The 16,635-nt window shown below is 45.5% G+C and overlaps 1 protein-coding gene across 2 annotated transcripts in view; it reads left to right on the top strand.

Annotated features, from left to right (window-relative positions):
- The window catches only part of tei (teiresias), a 104,059-nt gene extending 93,887 nt beyond the window's left edge, over nt 1-10,172 (top strand). Inside the window, exons 9-12 of one of the 2 annotated variants that reach the window (XM_070103220.1) lie at nt 1,969-2,118; nt 4,921-5,064; nt 6,812-6,993; nt 9,117-10,172. In XM_070103220.1, coding sequence (XP_069959321.1) covers nt 1,969-2,118; nt 4,921-5,064; nt 6,812-6,993; nt 9,117-9,389 — 749 coding nt within the window. In that variant the 3' untranslated portion in view covers nt 9,390-10,172. The remainder of the gene's footprint in view (nt 1-1,968; nt 2,119-4,920; nt 5,065-6,811; nt 6,994-9,116) is intronic. The other variant, XM_070103221.1, reaches the window with a different exon arrangement.
- Nucleotides 10,173-16,635: the final 6,463 nt, after the last annotated feature.

The following is a 16,635-nucleotide window of genomic DNA, read 5'->3' as shown; positions in this document are numbered from 1 at the left end:
CACTACCACCTGGGTCAAAGGTCATTACCACCTGGGTCAAAGGTCATTACCACCTGGGTCAAAGGTCATTACCACCTGGGTCAAAGGTCATTACCACCTGGGTCAAAGGTCATTACCACCTGGGTCAAAGGTCATTACCACCTGGGTCAAAGGTCATTACCACCTGGGTCAAAGGTCATTACCACCTGGGTCAAAGGTCACTACCACCTGGGTCAAAGGTCATTACCACCTGGGTCAAAGGTCATTACCACCTGGGTCAAAGGTCATTACCACCTGGGTCAAAGGTCATTACCACCTGGGTCAAAGGTCATTACCACCTGGGTCAAAGGTCATTACCACCTGGGTCAAAGGTCACTACCACCTGGGTCAAAGGTCATTACCACCTGGGTCAAAGGTCATTACCACCTGGGTCAAAGGTCATTACCACCTGGGTCAAAGGTCATTACCACCTGGGTCAAAGGTCATTACCACCTGGGTCAAAGGTCATTACCACCTGGGTCAAAGGTCATTACCACCTGGGTCAAAGGTCACTACCACCTGGGTCAAAGGTCACTACCACCTGGGTCAAAGGTCACTACCACCTGGGTCAAAGGTCACTACCACCTGGGTCAAAGGTCACTACCACCTGGGTCAAAGGTCATTACCACCTGGGTCAAAGGTCATTACCACCTGGGTCAAAGGTCATTACCACCTGGGTCAAAGGTCATTACCACCTGGGTCAAAGGTCATTACCACCTGGGTCAAAGGTCATTACCACCTGGGTCAAAGGTCATTACCACCTGGGTCAAAGGTCACTACCACCTGGGTCAAAGGTCACTACCACCTGGGTCAAAGGTCACTACCACCTGGGTCAAAGGTCACTACCACCTGGGTCAAAGGTCACTACCACCTGGGTCAAAGGTCACTACCACCTGGGTCAAAGGTCACTACCACATGGGTCAAAGGTCACTACCACATGGGTCAAAGGTCACTACCACCTGGGTCAAAGGTCACTACCACATGGGTCAAAGGTCACTACCACCTGGGTCAAAGGTCACTACCACCTGGGTCAAAGGTCACTACCACCTGGGTCAAAGGTCACTACCACCTGGGTCAAAGGTCACTACCACCTGGGTCAAAGGTCACTACCACCTGGGTCAAAGGTCACTACCACATGGGTCAAAGGTCACTACCACCTGGGTCAAAGGTCACTACCACCTGGGTCAAAGGTCACTACCACCTGGGTCAAAGGTCACTACCACCTGGGTCAAAGGTCACTACCACCTGGGTCAAAGGTCACTACCACATGGGTCAAAGGTCACTACCACCTGGGTCAAAGGTCACTACCACATGGGTCAAAGGTCACTACCACATGGGTCAAAGGTCACTACCACCTGGGTCAAAGGTCACTACCACATGGGTCAAAGGTCACTACCACCTGGGTCAAAGGTCACTACCACCTGGGTCAAAGGTCACTACCACCTGGGTCAAAGGTCACTACCACCTGGGTCAAAGGTCACTACCACATGGGTCAAAGGTCACTACCACATGGGTCAAAGGTCACTACCACCTGGGTCAAAGGTCACTACCACCTGGGTCAAAGGTCACTACCACCTGGGTCAAAGGTCACTACCACCTGGGTCAAAGGTCACTACCACATGGGTCAAAGGTCACTACCACCTGGGTCAAAGGTCACTACCACCTGGGTCAAAGGTCACTACCACCTGGGTCAAAGGTCACTACCACCTGGGTCAAAGGTCACTACCACCTGGGTCAAAGGTTAGATTCAGCTTCCCATTAATTAAATATAAATAATACCAAGAATAATAATAATACTGATAATAATATTAATAACTATAATAACAATAGTAATAATATTACAAATAATAATAATACTAAGTGTTAGTATTACATTGTCCTGTACAAGAGTAACTAATGTAATTGTTGTGACGTGACGTGACGTGACGTGACGTTGTGTTGGGTTAACAGAGACGGAGGGAGGATCAACGGAAGTAGCATCAACGGACGAGTGGCTTAACATAACCCGTGCGGGTAGTGAGGACCGAGGCTGGTACAAGTGTGCGACTACTCATACCTTCGGTCACTTCTCCTCCCATTCAGTCTTTATTAATGTTCTCGGTGAGTGAAAGTACTCTTGTAATGTTCTGTGTGAGTGCAAGTACTGTTATGTTCTCTGTGAGTGAAAGTACTCTTGTAATGTTCTGTGTGAGTGCAAGTACTGTTATGTTCTCTGCGAGTGAAAGTACTCTTGTAATGTTCTGAGTGAAAGTACTGTTATGTCCTGTGAGTGAAAGTACTCCTGTAATGTTCTGTGTGAGTGAAAGTACTGTTATGTTCTCTGTGAGTGAAAGTACTCTTGTAATGTTCTCTGTGAGTGCAAGTACTGTTATGTTCTCTGTGAGTGAAAGTACTCTTGTAATGTTCTGTGTGAGTGCAAGCACTGTTATGTTCTCTGTGAGTGAAAGTACTCTTGTAATGTTCTGTGAGTGAAAGTACTCTTGTAATGTTCTGTGAGAGTGCAAGTACTGTTATGTTCTCTGCGAGTGAAAGTACTCTTGTAATGTTCTGTGAGTGAAAGTACTCTTGTAATGTTCTGTGAGTGCAAGTACTGTTATGTTCTCTGTGAGTGAAAGTACTCTTGTAATGTTCTGTGAGTGAAAGTACTCTTGTAATGTTCTGTGTGAGTGCAAGTACTGTTATGTTCTCTGCGAGTGAAAGTACTCTTGTAATGTTCTGTGTGAGTGCAAGTACTGTTATGTTCTCTGCGAGTGAAAGTACTCTTGTAATGTTCTGAGTGAAAGTACTGTTATGTCCTGTGAGTGAAAGTACTCTTGTAATGTTCTGAGTGAAAGTACTGTTATGTCCTGTGAGTGAAAGTACTCCTGTAATGTTCTGTGTGAGTGCAAGTACTGTTATGTTCTCTGTGAGTGAAAGTACTCTTGTAATGTTCTCTGTAAGTGCAAGTACTGTTATGTTCTCTGTGAGTGAAAGTACTCTTGTAATGTTCTGTGAGAGTGAAAGTACTCTTGTAATGTTCTGTGTGAGTGCAAGCACTGTTATGTTCTCTGTGAGTGAAAGTACTCTTGTAATGTTCTGAGTGAAAGTACTCTTGTAATGTTCTGTGAATGAAAGTACTCTTGTAATGTTCTGTGAGTGCAAGTACTGTTATGTTCTCTGTGAGTGAAAGTACTCTTGTAATGTTCTGTGAGTGAAAGTACTCTTGTAATGTTCTGTGTGAGTGCAAGTACTGTTATGTTCTCTGTGAGTGAAAGTACTCTTGTAGTGTTCTGTGTGAGTGCAAGTACAGTTATGTTCTCTGTGAGTGAAAGTACTCTTGTAATGTTCTGTGTGAGTGAAAGTACTCTTGTAATGTTCTTTGTGAGTGAAAGTACTCCTGTAATGTTCTGTGTGAGTGAAAGTACTCTTGTAATGTTCTGAGTGAAAGTACTGTTATGTCCTGTGAGTGAAAGTACTCCTGTAATGTTCTGTGTGAGTGAAAGTACTCTTGTAATGTTCTGTGTGAGTGCAAGTACTGTTATGTTCTCTGTGAGTGAAAGTACTCTTGTAATGTTCTGTGAGTGAAAGTACTCTTGTAATGTTCTGTGAGTGAAAGTACTCTTGTAATGTTCTGTGAGTGAAAGTACTCTTGTAATGTTCTGTGTGAGTGCAAGTACTGTTATGTTCTCTGTGAGTGAAAGTACTCTTGTAATGTTCTGTGTGAGTGCAAGTACTGTTATGTTCTCTGTGAGTGAAAGTACTCTTGTAATGTTCTGTGTGAGTGCAAGTACTGTTATGTTCTCTGTGAGTGAAAGTACTCTTGTAATGTTCTGTGTGAGTGCAAGTACTGTTATGTTCTCTGTGAGTGAAAGTACTCTTGTAATGTTCTGTGTGAGTGCAAGTACTCTTATGTTCTCTGTGAGTGAAAGTACTCTTGTAATGTTCTGTGTGAGTGCAAGTACTCTTATGTTCTCTGTGAGTGAAAGTACTCTTGTAATGTTTTGTGAGTGAAAGTACTCTTGTAATGTTCTGTGAGTGAAAGTACTCTTGTAATGTTCTGTGTGAGTGCAAGTACTGTTATATTCTCTGTGAGTGAAAGTACTCTTGTAATGTTCTGTGAGTGAAAGTACTCTTGTAATGTTCTGTGAGTGAAAGTACTCTTGTAATGTTCTGTGAGAGTGAAAGTACTGTTGTGTATTAGTGCTGGGTATTGTGGTTATATACGGCACTACTGACAGTATCACACCTGTGCTGGCACTACTGACAGTATCACACCTGTGCTGGCACTACTGACAGTATCACACCTGTGCTGGCACTGCTGACAGTATCACACCTGTGCTGGCACTACTGACAGTATCACACCTGTGCTGGCACTGCTGACAGTATCACACCTGTGCTGACACTGCTGACAGTATCACACCTGTGCTGACACTGCTGACAGTATCACACCTGTGCTGGCACTGCTGACAGTATCACACCTGTGCTGGCACTACTGACAGTATCACACCTGTGCTGGCACTACTGACAGTATCACACCTGTGCTGGCACTACTGACAGTATCACACCTGTGCTGACACTGCTGACAGTATCACACCTGTGCTGACACTGCTGACAGTATCACACCTGTGCTGGCACTACTGACAGTATCACACCTGTGCTGGCACTACTGACAGTATCACACCTGTGCTGGCACTGCTGACAGTATCACACCTGTGCTGACACTGCTGACAGTATCACACCTGTGCTGACACTGCTGACAGTATCACACCTGTGCTGACACTGCTGACAGTATCACACCTGTGCTGGCACTGCTGACAGTATCACACCTGTGCTGACACTGCTGACAGTGCCACACCTGTGCTGACAGTGCCACACCTGTGCTGTTAAAGTTCCCACATTAATCACTGTGGGTGTGTCTGCTAGGTGAGGGTCGGGTGGGTGTGGTGTCCGCCCACACCCCACAGCTGCTGAGGAAGACCACCCCGCCGGACGACAGCCGCCCACATTGCTACACCCACGCCCACAACGCCTCCTTCCACGCCCATGACGCGGGACTAATCCCACAAGGTGAGCCGAAAATAGTTAAGTCTATTATTCTTAAACCTAAACATTAACACCCGATTTTTTCTGGTTTTTATTTTTTTTATATATGAGAAAAAATATAGAAAGAATTTATCTGTACAGCTTTCTTATTGCAAGGTCTGTGTGGGCCGCTAGCACAAACAGTGTGGTTGACCAGGTGGTACACGGGATAGTCTGGTCTCAGGCCTCACTGCCGGGATGGTCGATGTGATAGTCCGGTCTCAGGCGTCACTGCTGGGATGGTCGATGTGATAGTCCGGTCTCAGGCGTCACTGCAGGGATGGTCGGTATGATAGTCTGGTCTCATGCGTCACTGCAGGGATGGTCGATGTGATAGTCTGGTCTCAGGCGTCACTGCCAGGATGGTCCATGTGATAGTCTGGTCTCAGGCTTCACTGCCAGGATGGTCCATGTGATAGTCTGGTCTCAGGCGTCACTGCAGGGATGGTCAATGTGATAGTCTGGTCTCAGGCGTCACTGCAGGGGTGGTCGATGTGATAGTCCGGTCTCAGGCGTCACTGCAGGGATGGTCGATGTGATAGTCTGGTCTCAGGCGTCACTGCAGGGATGGTCGGTATGATAGTCTGGTCTCAGGCGTCACTGCAGGGATTGTCGATGTGATAGTCTGGTCTCAGGCGTCACTGCAGGGATGGTCGATGTGATAGTCCGGTCTCAGGCGTCACTGCAGGGATGGTCGATGTGATAGTCTGGTCTCAGGCGTCACTGCAGGGATAGTCGATGTGATAGTCTGGTGTCAGGCGTCACTGCAGGGATGGTCGATGTGATAGTCTGGTCTCAGGCGTCACTGCAGGGATGGTCGATGTGATAGTCTGGTCTCAGGCGCCACTGCAGGGATGGTCGATGTGATAGTCCGGTCTCAGGCGTCATTGCAGGGATGGTCGATGTGATAGTCTGGTCTCAGGCGTCACTGCAGGGATGGTCGATGTGATAGTCTGGTCTCAGGCGTCACTGCAGGGATGGTCGATGTGATAGTCTGGTCTCAGGCGTCACTGCAGGGATGGTCGATGTGATAGTCTGGTGTCAGGCGTCACTGCAGGGATGGTCGATGTGATAGTCTGGTGTCAGGCGTCACTGCAGGGATGGTCGATGTGATAGTCTGGTCTCAGGCGTCACTGCAGGGATGGAAGGGCTCTCAAAAACTCTCACAGATAAATCACAAGTACATCCTTTCTTCTACCTGGGTATTTGTCCTCTTCGCTGTGTCTGCATAACTGTCCGTGCTCAGCGTGTGTATGTACTCAAGATGTGTCTGTCTTTCTGTCTACAAGTGAAACTGTCCAACACTGACTGGGGGTCACTACAGTTACTAAGAGGTGTGGTTGTGGTTATCAGTCACTGTAGTACTAACAGAGGTGTGGTTGTGGTTATCACAGTCACTACAGTTACTACCAGAGGTGTGGTTGTGGTTATCACAGTCACTACAGTTATTAGAGAGGTGTGTTTGTGGTTATGTCAGCTACTAACAAAGGTGTGGTTGTGGTTATCACAGTCACTACAGTTACTAGAGAGGTATGGTTGTGGTTATCAGTCACTACACCTGCTAACAAAGGTGTGGTTGTGGTTATCACAGTTACTAACAGAGGTGTGGTTGTGGTTATCACAGTTACTAACAGAGGTGTGGTTGTGGTTATCACAGTTACTAACAGAGGTGTGGCTGTGGTTATCACAGTCACTACAGTTACTAACAGAAGTGTGATTGTTGTCATCACAGGAGGAGTGATGGTGGAGGCTGTCAACACGACAGTGCTTTCCATGGGTGGGCGAACCACTGCACTGGCCGCCTATGTGTGTGGCCGCCCACCGCCCACCTCCGTCACCTGGCTGCCGCCCGCCCACCTACCGCCCCTGGTGGCCGGCACTACAAGAGACAGGTTCCGGGCACACAACCTCACGGTGAGACTCACAACTATGTTTGTCTTGCTTGTTTTACAAGTAACAGATTATAAAGGGAGAGAGACTTGTACACTTTTATGTGGATGAAATATGATGCATTATCAGTGCACTGTTAACCTTGCGCTATATTCCCTCCATGTAGGTTCCCTGATATATTCCCTCCAGGGAGGTTCCCTGATATATTCCCTCCAGGGAGGTTCCCTGATATATTCCCTCCAGGGAGGTTCCCTGATATGTAGGTTCCCTGATATGTTCCCTCCATATGGGTTCCCTGATATATTCCCTCCAGGTTCCCTGATTCCCTGATATGTTCCCTGATATATTCCCTCCAGTTCCCTGATATGTTCCCTCCATGTAGGTTCCCTGATATATTCCCTCCATTCCCTGATATGTTCCCTCCAGGGAGGTTCCCTGTATGTTCCCTCCATGTCCCTGATATATTCCCTCCAGGGAGGTTCCCTGATATATTCCCTCCAGGGAGGTTCCCTGATATATTCCCTCCATGTAGGTTCCCTGATATGTTCCCTGCAGGGAGGTTCCCTGATGTGTTCCCTCCATGTAGGTTCCCTGATATGTTCCCTCCAGGGAGGTTCCCTGATATGTTCCCTCCATGTAGGTTCCCTGATATGTTCCCTCCAGGGAGGTTCCCTGATATGTTCCCTCCATGTAGGTTCCCTGATATATTCCCTCCAGGGAGGTTCCCTGATATGTTCCCTCCATGTAGGTTCCCTGATATATTCCCTCCAGGGAGGTTCCCTGATATGTTCCCTCCATGTAGGTTCCCTGATATATTCCCTCCAGGGAGGTTCCCTGATATGTTCCCTCCAGGGAGGTTCCCTGATATGTTCCCTCCAGGAAGGTTCCCTGATATGTTCCCTGCAGGGAGGTTCCCTGATATATTCCCTCCAGGGAGGTTCCCTGATATATTCCCTCCAGGGAGGTTCCCTAATATATTCCCTGCAGGGAGGTTCCCTGATATGTTCCCTCCATGTAGGTTCCCTGATATATTCCCTCCAGGGAGGTTCCCTGATATGTTCCCTCCATGTAGGTTCCCTGATATATTCCCTCCAGGGAGGTTCCCTGATATATTCCCTCCAGGGAGGTTCCCTGATATATTCCCTCCAGGGAGGTTCCCTGATATATTCCCTCCAGGGAGGTTCCCTGATATATTCCCTCCAGGGAGGTTCCCTGATATATTCCCTCCAGGGAGGTTCCCTGATATATTCCCTCCAGGGAGGTTCCCTGATATATTCCCTCCAGGGAGGTTCCCTGATACATTCCTTCCAGGGAGGTTCCCTGATATATTCCCTCCAGGGAGGTTCCCTGATATATTCCCTCCAGGGAGGTTCCCTGATATATTCCCACCAGGGAGGTTCCCTGATATATTCCCTCCAGGGAGGTTCCCTGATATATTCCCTCCAGGGAGGTTCCCTGATGCCGGGAAAGGACTCTTGTTAGAGTTCTTTACCGGCATCAAACTAATTACTTCTGATTTCAAATTCCCCAGGTGCTCTTGAACCATACGGATTTAGCACTCTACCTTGAACGCAATAATAATAATAGCACCCTACGCTATATGAGTTACATAGTGGGAATAAAAGTTAGCTTTCATATTACTGATGGTATAAAGTTAAATAAGACTTGTGCTGTGCAACACTATATTACCGACACTTCGCGGATATTATGCCGGAGACAGTAGAAAGTTAGATATATTTTCCCAGTCAAGCTGAATGTGTTTTGTATATCCGTCAATGCACGAGAGGTTCAATAGAAAAAGATTGATGATGCGGGTGATTGCAGTAAGTCTCAGCTTCTGTAAAGTTACACTCGACATTATCTAACACAATACTTCCTGGTTCTCATATTACATCTCCTCTCAAGTTTTGCACCATAGACAACAATCTCATTCCTCATTTACAATTCACTATATTTTCAGCTACTTTACGCACCTTCCCTAGATACTGTTCCAGTGTTGTCAGCTGTCTGCTCTACATTATTTACATGAACTGCTTCGCCTGTACTAATTACCTTCGTACATTGCATTTGTCATTTATTTCTATGTTTATTTTTCGGGTGAATAATGACATAAACTTGCTGATACGTTGGTGCATCTTGTTACACAGGAAGGGGAGATAGGAGGCTGCCTCTACACTGTGTTGACCATCGTGGGTGTCCGCACCAGTGACGCCGGCAGATGGGTCGTAGTAGCCGCCAGCCAGAAGGACGCCGACGCCGCCCTCATCCGTCTTAATGTTACGGCCGCCGCCCACTCCTTCTCCGCCAGCAGTGCTCACACCCACCATCAACACCACCACGAAGCCCATACCTTCACCATCTTCCACACACCGCTAGTGGCAACTTTCATCTTACTCTCTGCCTCTGCTCTCTGGCCCTGAACCTCACTTGACGTGATGTAAAGTGTCAACTTCGTAATTTGTTACTGTGGGTGCCATCATCGGCACTAACTTAACGTTTTCGTGCCAATTAAAGCCCCCAATAAACTCTGGGGGCCCAACAAGGGGGACCCATAAACTGTGGGTGCCAGCTTTGGCGCTCGTTAAACGGTAGTGCCAACTTTCTATCCCGAAAAAAACAAGGAGAGAGGGAGGCGGCTCTCTAATATACTGGCCTGAGCAAGCGTACCATTGAAGTTCCATCTTTTATATACTATATGCTGCGTACCTGTGTGCGTAGGTCTGCGTACCTGTGTGTATATGACTACATACCTGCACGTACGTAGATCTACGTGCTTGTGTGTGCAAAGATACTGACTGTCTTAAAACTGTGATAGTGTTGTGGCCGAGTGATGAGGACATTGTTACAAGGACAAAGAAGTAATGAGAACACTGCCACGAATATCACTAAGACATTATGATAAGGACACTGTCACAAGGACACTCACGGGGTCACTAATGGATGGAGACACTGGAGGGAAGTAGTTGAAGAGAGCACTGTCACGGGGACCAAAGTGTAAAAGAAAATATAACAGTGTCGACATGACATTGGACACTGTCGTGCTGACACGTGGAAGAAGAGTCTCAAAAGAATATCAATGACCTGAGTCAATGATGGAGTGATGAGCGTAGTGAAGCGACTGTCAACGAGGACAACGTTGATGGATCGACATTGATATTAAAACATCAGTATTACTAGACAGTAAAATGAAACTGAACATTCAACGTTTGGCGGAGATGTTTGCATTACCTCTAGCTAGCTAGCTACTTTGTCATATCATGTTCATAATGAACCATGACATGAGGTGTGGCCTGGGGTTGGTGTGGCTCTGTGAGGGTGTAGCCTGATATACATGTGGCACAAATTCCTCTGTCTCAAGACTGAAACTACCTCATATTCCAGCGGCGGAGTGCCCGAGCAGCTGATACTGTCAGCTCAACTTCGTACTATACATTTACACTTAAGAGCTTTGTGAAGATTTCCCAAACACCCGTGACATAATTAACGTTATTTTTATTATTATAGTAATCATTAATATATTATGGGGAAACGCGAAATTCGTACGGGTCATAAAGTCTTGGGAATGGGAAGTAATTAGATTTGATAAATGGAAAAGAAGGGCAGCTCTAGTACCTTGGACCAAGTGACCCTTTCACGAGCATCAATGAATCCCCCACTGATGCGTAACAACATAATGTTGACCTACAACCAGCCTTGATAGACTGCATTTACAATACCTTTCAACGTTGCAGAAACTATCTGAGAGAGTCTGGACCTGGACCAGTGCGGAGGTCAACGTACACAAGTGACTGCAAGTGTACTACATACGTACTTTTAAGCTTGCTCCTTATACGTAATATTCAATGCTGTTCTACAGTGTACCTGAACATGGGAGTGCATGGGAACGACTGACAGCAGATAACTTGGGTGTTCACATCGAGGCTATCTGCTGAAAGGAACTCTGCTTATATCTAGATTAAGGATTATCATGTATTATCTAACATGCTTGAGGCAAGGAGAGTGCAGTAGAAGGCTCTCCTCTCCTGGTCTAAAACATTAGAAAATACATGATAATTATTAATCAGGTTGAGACCTGGACCAGACTAGACTTAACCACTACCTGTCTCACTCTCCAGGTATACTACCCGTTTAATACATGATAGGGACCAGCATCACCACACGAATATTGAGATAATAATATACCACAATATAACATACATATATATACCATAATATAACATAGATCTACAGTATATTATAGTAAAAAAAGATTTATACCATAATATAAGAAAGTTGTATACCACAGTATAAAGTGGATCTATACCGTAATATAACATAGATCTGTACCATAATATAGCTTAGATCGACACTAAAGTACAGACTAGATTTATACCATATTATAAGAGATCTATACCATAGAATCTATATCTTTATATACAAAATAATCCAACAAAACTACAAGTGTCACCTGGCTGTTACTGAACGAAGGATTAAGTCCTCAATATATGTGCTTGATGACCCACACTGGTTTAGCGCTTCTTATAAATATACGAGACGCGAGTAGCGCAAACTTCAATCCCTGTAAATGAGCCACACCATAGGCTAGCCATGACCTACTATAGGCAAGTCATGAGCCACATCATAGGCAAGTCATGAGCCACATCAAAGGCAAGTCATGAGCCACATCAATGGCAAGCCATGAGCCACACCATACTAAGCCATGAGCCACAACATAGGCAAACCATGACCTACCATAGGCCAGCCATGACCTACCATAGGCAAGCTATGATCTACCATAGGCCAGCCATGACCTACCATATTCAAGCCATGAGCCACATCATAGGCAATCCATAAGTCACACCACAGGCAAGTCATGAGCCACATCATAGACAAACCATGAACCACAGCATAGGCAAGCCATGAACTACAACATAGGCACGCCATGAGCCACACCATAGGCATGCCATGAGCCACACCATAGTATGCCATGAGCCACGTCAGAGGCAAGTCATGAGCCACATCATAGGCAAGCCATGAGCCACACCATACTAAGCCATGAGCCACAACATTGGCAAGCCATGAGCCACAACATAGGCAAGCCATGAGCCACATCAAAGGCAAGTCATGAGCTACATCATAGGCAAGCCATGAGCCACACCTCCCAGCCAGCCTCTAGTGTTAGTTGTCACTGCTGAGTGGTGACAGTGGTCGTCCTCAGCTGTACTGTGTGGTGGTGACTGGTCGTCTCCAGCACTGCTGAGTGGTGGTGACTGGTCGTCTCCAGCACTGCTGAGTGGTGGTGACTGGTCGTCTCCAGCACTGCTGAGTGGTGGTGACTGGTCGTCTCCAGCACTGTTGAGTGGTGGTAACTGGTCGACTCCAGCACTGCTGAGTGGTGGTGACTGGTCGTCTCCAGCACTGTTGAGTGGTGGTGACTGGTCGACTCCAGCACTGCTGAGTGGTGGTGACTGGTCGTCTCCAGCACTGCGGAGTGGTGGTAACAGTTATCTTCAGCTGTGCTGAGTGGTGGTGACTGGTCGTCCTCAGCTGTACTGTGTGATGACTGATCGTCCTCAGCACTGCTGAGTGGTGGTAACAGTTATCGTACTCAGTACTGCTGAGTGGTGGTAACAGTTATCGTACTCGGCACTGCTGAGTGGTGGTAACAGTTATCGTACTCAGCACTGCTGAGTGGTGGTAACAGTTATCGTACTCAGCACTGCTGAGTGGTGGTAACAGTTATCGTACTCAGCACTGCTGAGTGGTGGTAACAGTTATCGTACTCAGCACTGCTGAGTGGTGGTAACAGTTATCGTACTCAGCACTGCTGAGTGGTGGTAACAGTTATCGTACTCAGCACTGCTGAGTGGTGGTAACAGTTATCGTACTCAGCACTGCTGAGTACGATAACAGTTATCGTACTCAGCTGCTGTCTGTCAAGTTCTTGTAATAAAATATAATAAATGTTTGTGTCTCTTTATTCTTCTTTATTTGTCCTTTAATGACGCGACTATCCTTCAGTACTATGACTATCCTTCAGTACTATGACTATCCTTCAGTACTATGACTATCCTTCAGTACTATGACTATCCTTCAGTACTATGACTATCCTTCAGTACTATGACTATCCTTCAGTACTATGACTATCCTTCAGTACTATGACTATCCTTCAGTACTATGACTATCCTTCAGTACTATGACTATCCTTCAGTACTATGACTATCCTTCAGTACTATGACTATCCTTCAGTACTATGACTATCCTTCAGTACTAAGACTAACCTTCAGTACTATGACTATTAAGCTAAGACTATCCTTCAGTACTATGACTATTAAGCTAAGACTATCCTTCAGTACTATGACTATTAAGCTAAGACTATCCTTCAGTACTATGACTATTAAGCTAAGACTATCCTTCAGTACTGTATAGTTCTTGTGGCTTAGCGCTTCTTTTTTGATTATAATAATATCCTTCAGTACTATGACTATTAAGCTAAGACTATCCTTCAGTACTATGACTATTAAGCTAAGACTATCCTTCAGTACTATGACTATTAAGCTAAGACTATCCTTCAGTACTGTATAGTCCTTGTGGCTTAGCGCTTCTTTTTTGATTATAATAATAATATCCTTCAGTACTATGACTATTAAGCTAAGACTATCCTTCAGTACTATGACTATTAAGCTAAGACTATCCTTCAGTACTATGACCAGGAAACAGAGAGAGGGTAAAGGAGGTTTTAAGTGCGAGGGGCTTGATCATCCAACAGGCGCGTGTGTATGTGTTAAGAGTGTAGACAAGTGGCTTTTATGATTTGACGTAATGTTGGAGTGTGAACAAGGAAAACAGGTTAACCGGACTTGAGTCCTGGAGGTGGGAATTACAGTGCCTGCACCATGAAGGACAGGTGAGGATGTTGCTGTTTAGTCGGTCATCTGAACTGTGATGTCGCAGCCTTCTGGCAACACAGTGATTGAATAAATAACGGTGGAAGTGTTTTCTTCTTCGGTAAGTCACCCTTCCTTAATGGAAGTGTTGGTATGTCGTGCCGAATAGATAAAACTGGTCAATTAGCAAAAACTCATTTAAAATTAAGTCCTGTCTAAAATTTTCTCTCATAAGTTTAAAGATATATTTTTTCCATTTATGTTAATGTTAAAACTAATAATTTTGTACCAGAAGAACCTTAGAAAAGTTACCTAGCTTAATTATAACAAGCGCAATTTAATTTAGCCTAATCCAACTAAATATATTTTAGATAAATTCACTTGTATTATTCGGCAGGGAGAGCGTTGCTATTTAAACCAAAATCGCAAATTTTTACCTATTCGGCACATTGTGTGTGTGTGTGCGCGTGTGGGTGCGCGCCCTCGCAAGAGGAGTGTCTGAGGTGTGACAGTGATGGGTGACAAACAGAGACACTAATTAACAGCAGGTGGAGCGACTTTCAACCAGCAATACCTACATCACCTCCCGCACTGACCTGACCTCCACCACACAACAACCACAACATAATAACCACCACACGGAGTACGTTCAGATACTGTATCCCACTGGAGAACGTTCCTCAAGGGAACGTTCTCCAGTGGATCGAATAATATTGTAGGGGAAGGAAACATGAAATAACTCTGAGGACAGTGACATTACAATGGAGAAGCGCAACTTGGACCAATACTGTTGATGGTTTATGTCGATATTCCAGATGGGACTGATTCAGGTATATCCCTTTTTGCTGATAAATTTATATCTAGTGTGGATAAACACAAATGAGGATAAGAGAGAGATGTAGGTTCGCCGGTACTTTTGGCGCTGGTCTTCTCCAGATGGCGACCCGGCAAGATGAGAATAAGGAAAGGCTGGAGAGGGATCTGGACAAATTGCAAATGTGGTCAGATAAGTGGTTGCTTGAGTTCAACCCCAATAAATGCAAGGTTATACTTCACTCAAAGAGAAATACCTAGGGGTTAGCATAGTGCTCAGTATATAACCAGATGCGATGTACAAGAGAGTGGCAAGAAGCAGGGCCAGGAGCTTAGAATCGACTCCTACAACCACAAACAGCACACACACACACACACACACACACACACACACACATACACACTGAAAGGAAACAATGAGTGTTGGTACGTGATGAGGTGTCAGAGTGGGCGCATGTGTCGAGTGGGGTTCCACAAGGGTCAGTCCTTGGCCCGGTGCTATTTCTTGCATATGTGAATGATATAAATGAAGGAAAAGATTCACAAGTGTCGCTGTTCGCTGATAATGTGAAAATAATGAGAAGAATACAAGCGGACGAGGATCAGGTAAGATTACAAGGGGATCTGGACGGTTTGCAAGCTTAGTCCGACAAATGGCTCCTGGAGTTTAACCCCAACAAGGGCAAAATCATGAAGTGTGGAGAAGGACAAAGAAGATCACAGACGGAGTACAAGCTAGGGGATCGAAGGCTGCAACCCTCATATAAAGAAAAGGATCTTCGGGTAAGCATTATACCGAGTACATCCCCTGAGGTGCACATCAACCAAATAACTGCTGCAGCATATGGATGCCTGGCAAACCTTAGAATAGCATTTCGATATCTAAGTAAGGAATTATCTAAGACACTGTACACCGTGTACGTCAAGCTCATATTGGAGTATGCAGCACCAAAATGGAACCCCCACCTGGTCAAAGACGTCTAGAAACTGGAGAAAGTGCAAAAGTTTGCAACAAGACTAGTCCTGGGGTTAAGGGGTATGTCTTATGAGGAAAGGTTAAAGGAACTCGACCTGATGACACTAGAGGATAGGAGGAAAAGGGAGGACATGATAACGACATATAAAATACTAAGGAATGGACAAGGTGGACAGGGTTAAAATGTTTCAGAGATACGACACAGGAACATGGAGACAAAACACTCTGAAGGGTGAAGTAGTGGAGCGGACCTAGTAGCGACTAGCGAAGAGGCGGGGCCAGGAGCTGTGAATCGACCCCTTCAATCACATATAGGTGAGTACATATGAGTACACACACACACACACACACTCTGGGCTATCATCTGATAGAAAAAATGTGCCTTTGTTATTAAAAGTTTTTCTTGCCTGGATATTTCAGCGAGTTTATGCCTCAAGTTGGTCTTGAATCTTTAAAATTTATTTAGCCAGCGTCTTGACTGCTGACGAGTACGAGACTTCTAAATACCTGCTGTTTATGTTGTACCTTTGTATCTGCTGACACCACTGTATGTGTAGGTGTTCCGTAGCTCGATCGTTAGCGCACGGCTCACACACTGAGGTCCGGAGTTCGAATCCCCGGTACGGCTGGATAACATTAGGACGTGTTTCCATAAGACACTTGCTGTCTATATTCACCCATCAGTATAAAATGGGTACCTGGGTGTTAGTTGACTGGTATGGGTCACAAAATTGACCTAATTTGCGGGAAATGCTCTGCATAACAAGCGGCTTTCTATATAGTAGCATGTCACTGATGTCAGCTAAGATCTGTATACCTTGTACATGTACTTGTAGAAATAAATATATTGTCACCATTTTGTGTGTTAATACCATTGCATGGGCTGATTCCAATATATGTACAGTAGATGGAGCTCAGGGGTTACACAGGGTGACCACCACCCACCCCATGTACAGTATATGGGATAACTGCCACCCGCATTATGGTTTTGGGATGATTAACCCTTGCACT

The sequence above is a fragment of the Cherax quadricarinatus genome, chromosome 84 (genome assembly GCF_038502225.1).
Source record: "Cherax quadricarinatus isolate ZL_2023a chromosome 84, ASM3850222v1, whole genome shotgun sequence".
NCBI classification, from domain to species: domain Eukaryota; kingdom Metazoa; phylum Arthropoda; class Malacostraca; order Decapoda; family Parastacidae; genus Cherax; species Cherax quadricarinatus.
Note: the sequence above shows the minus strand (reverse complement) of the source record. Positions and strands in the feature narration are given on the sequence as shown.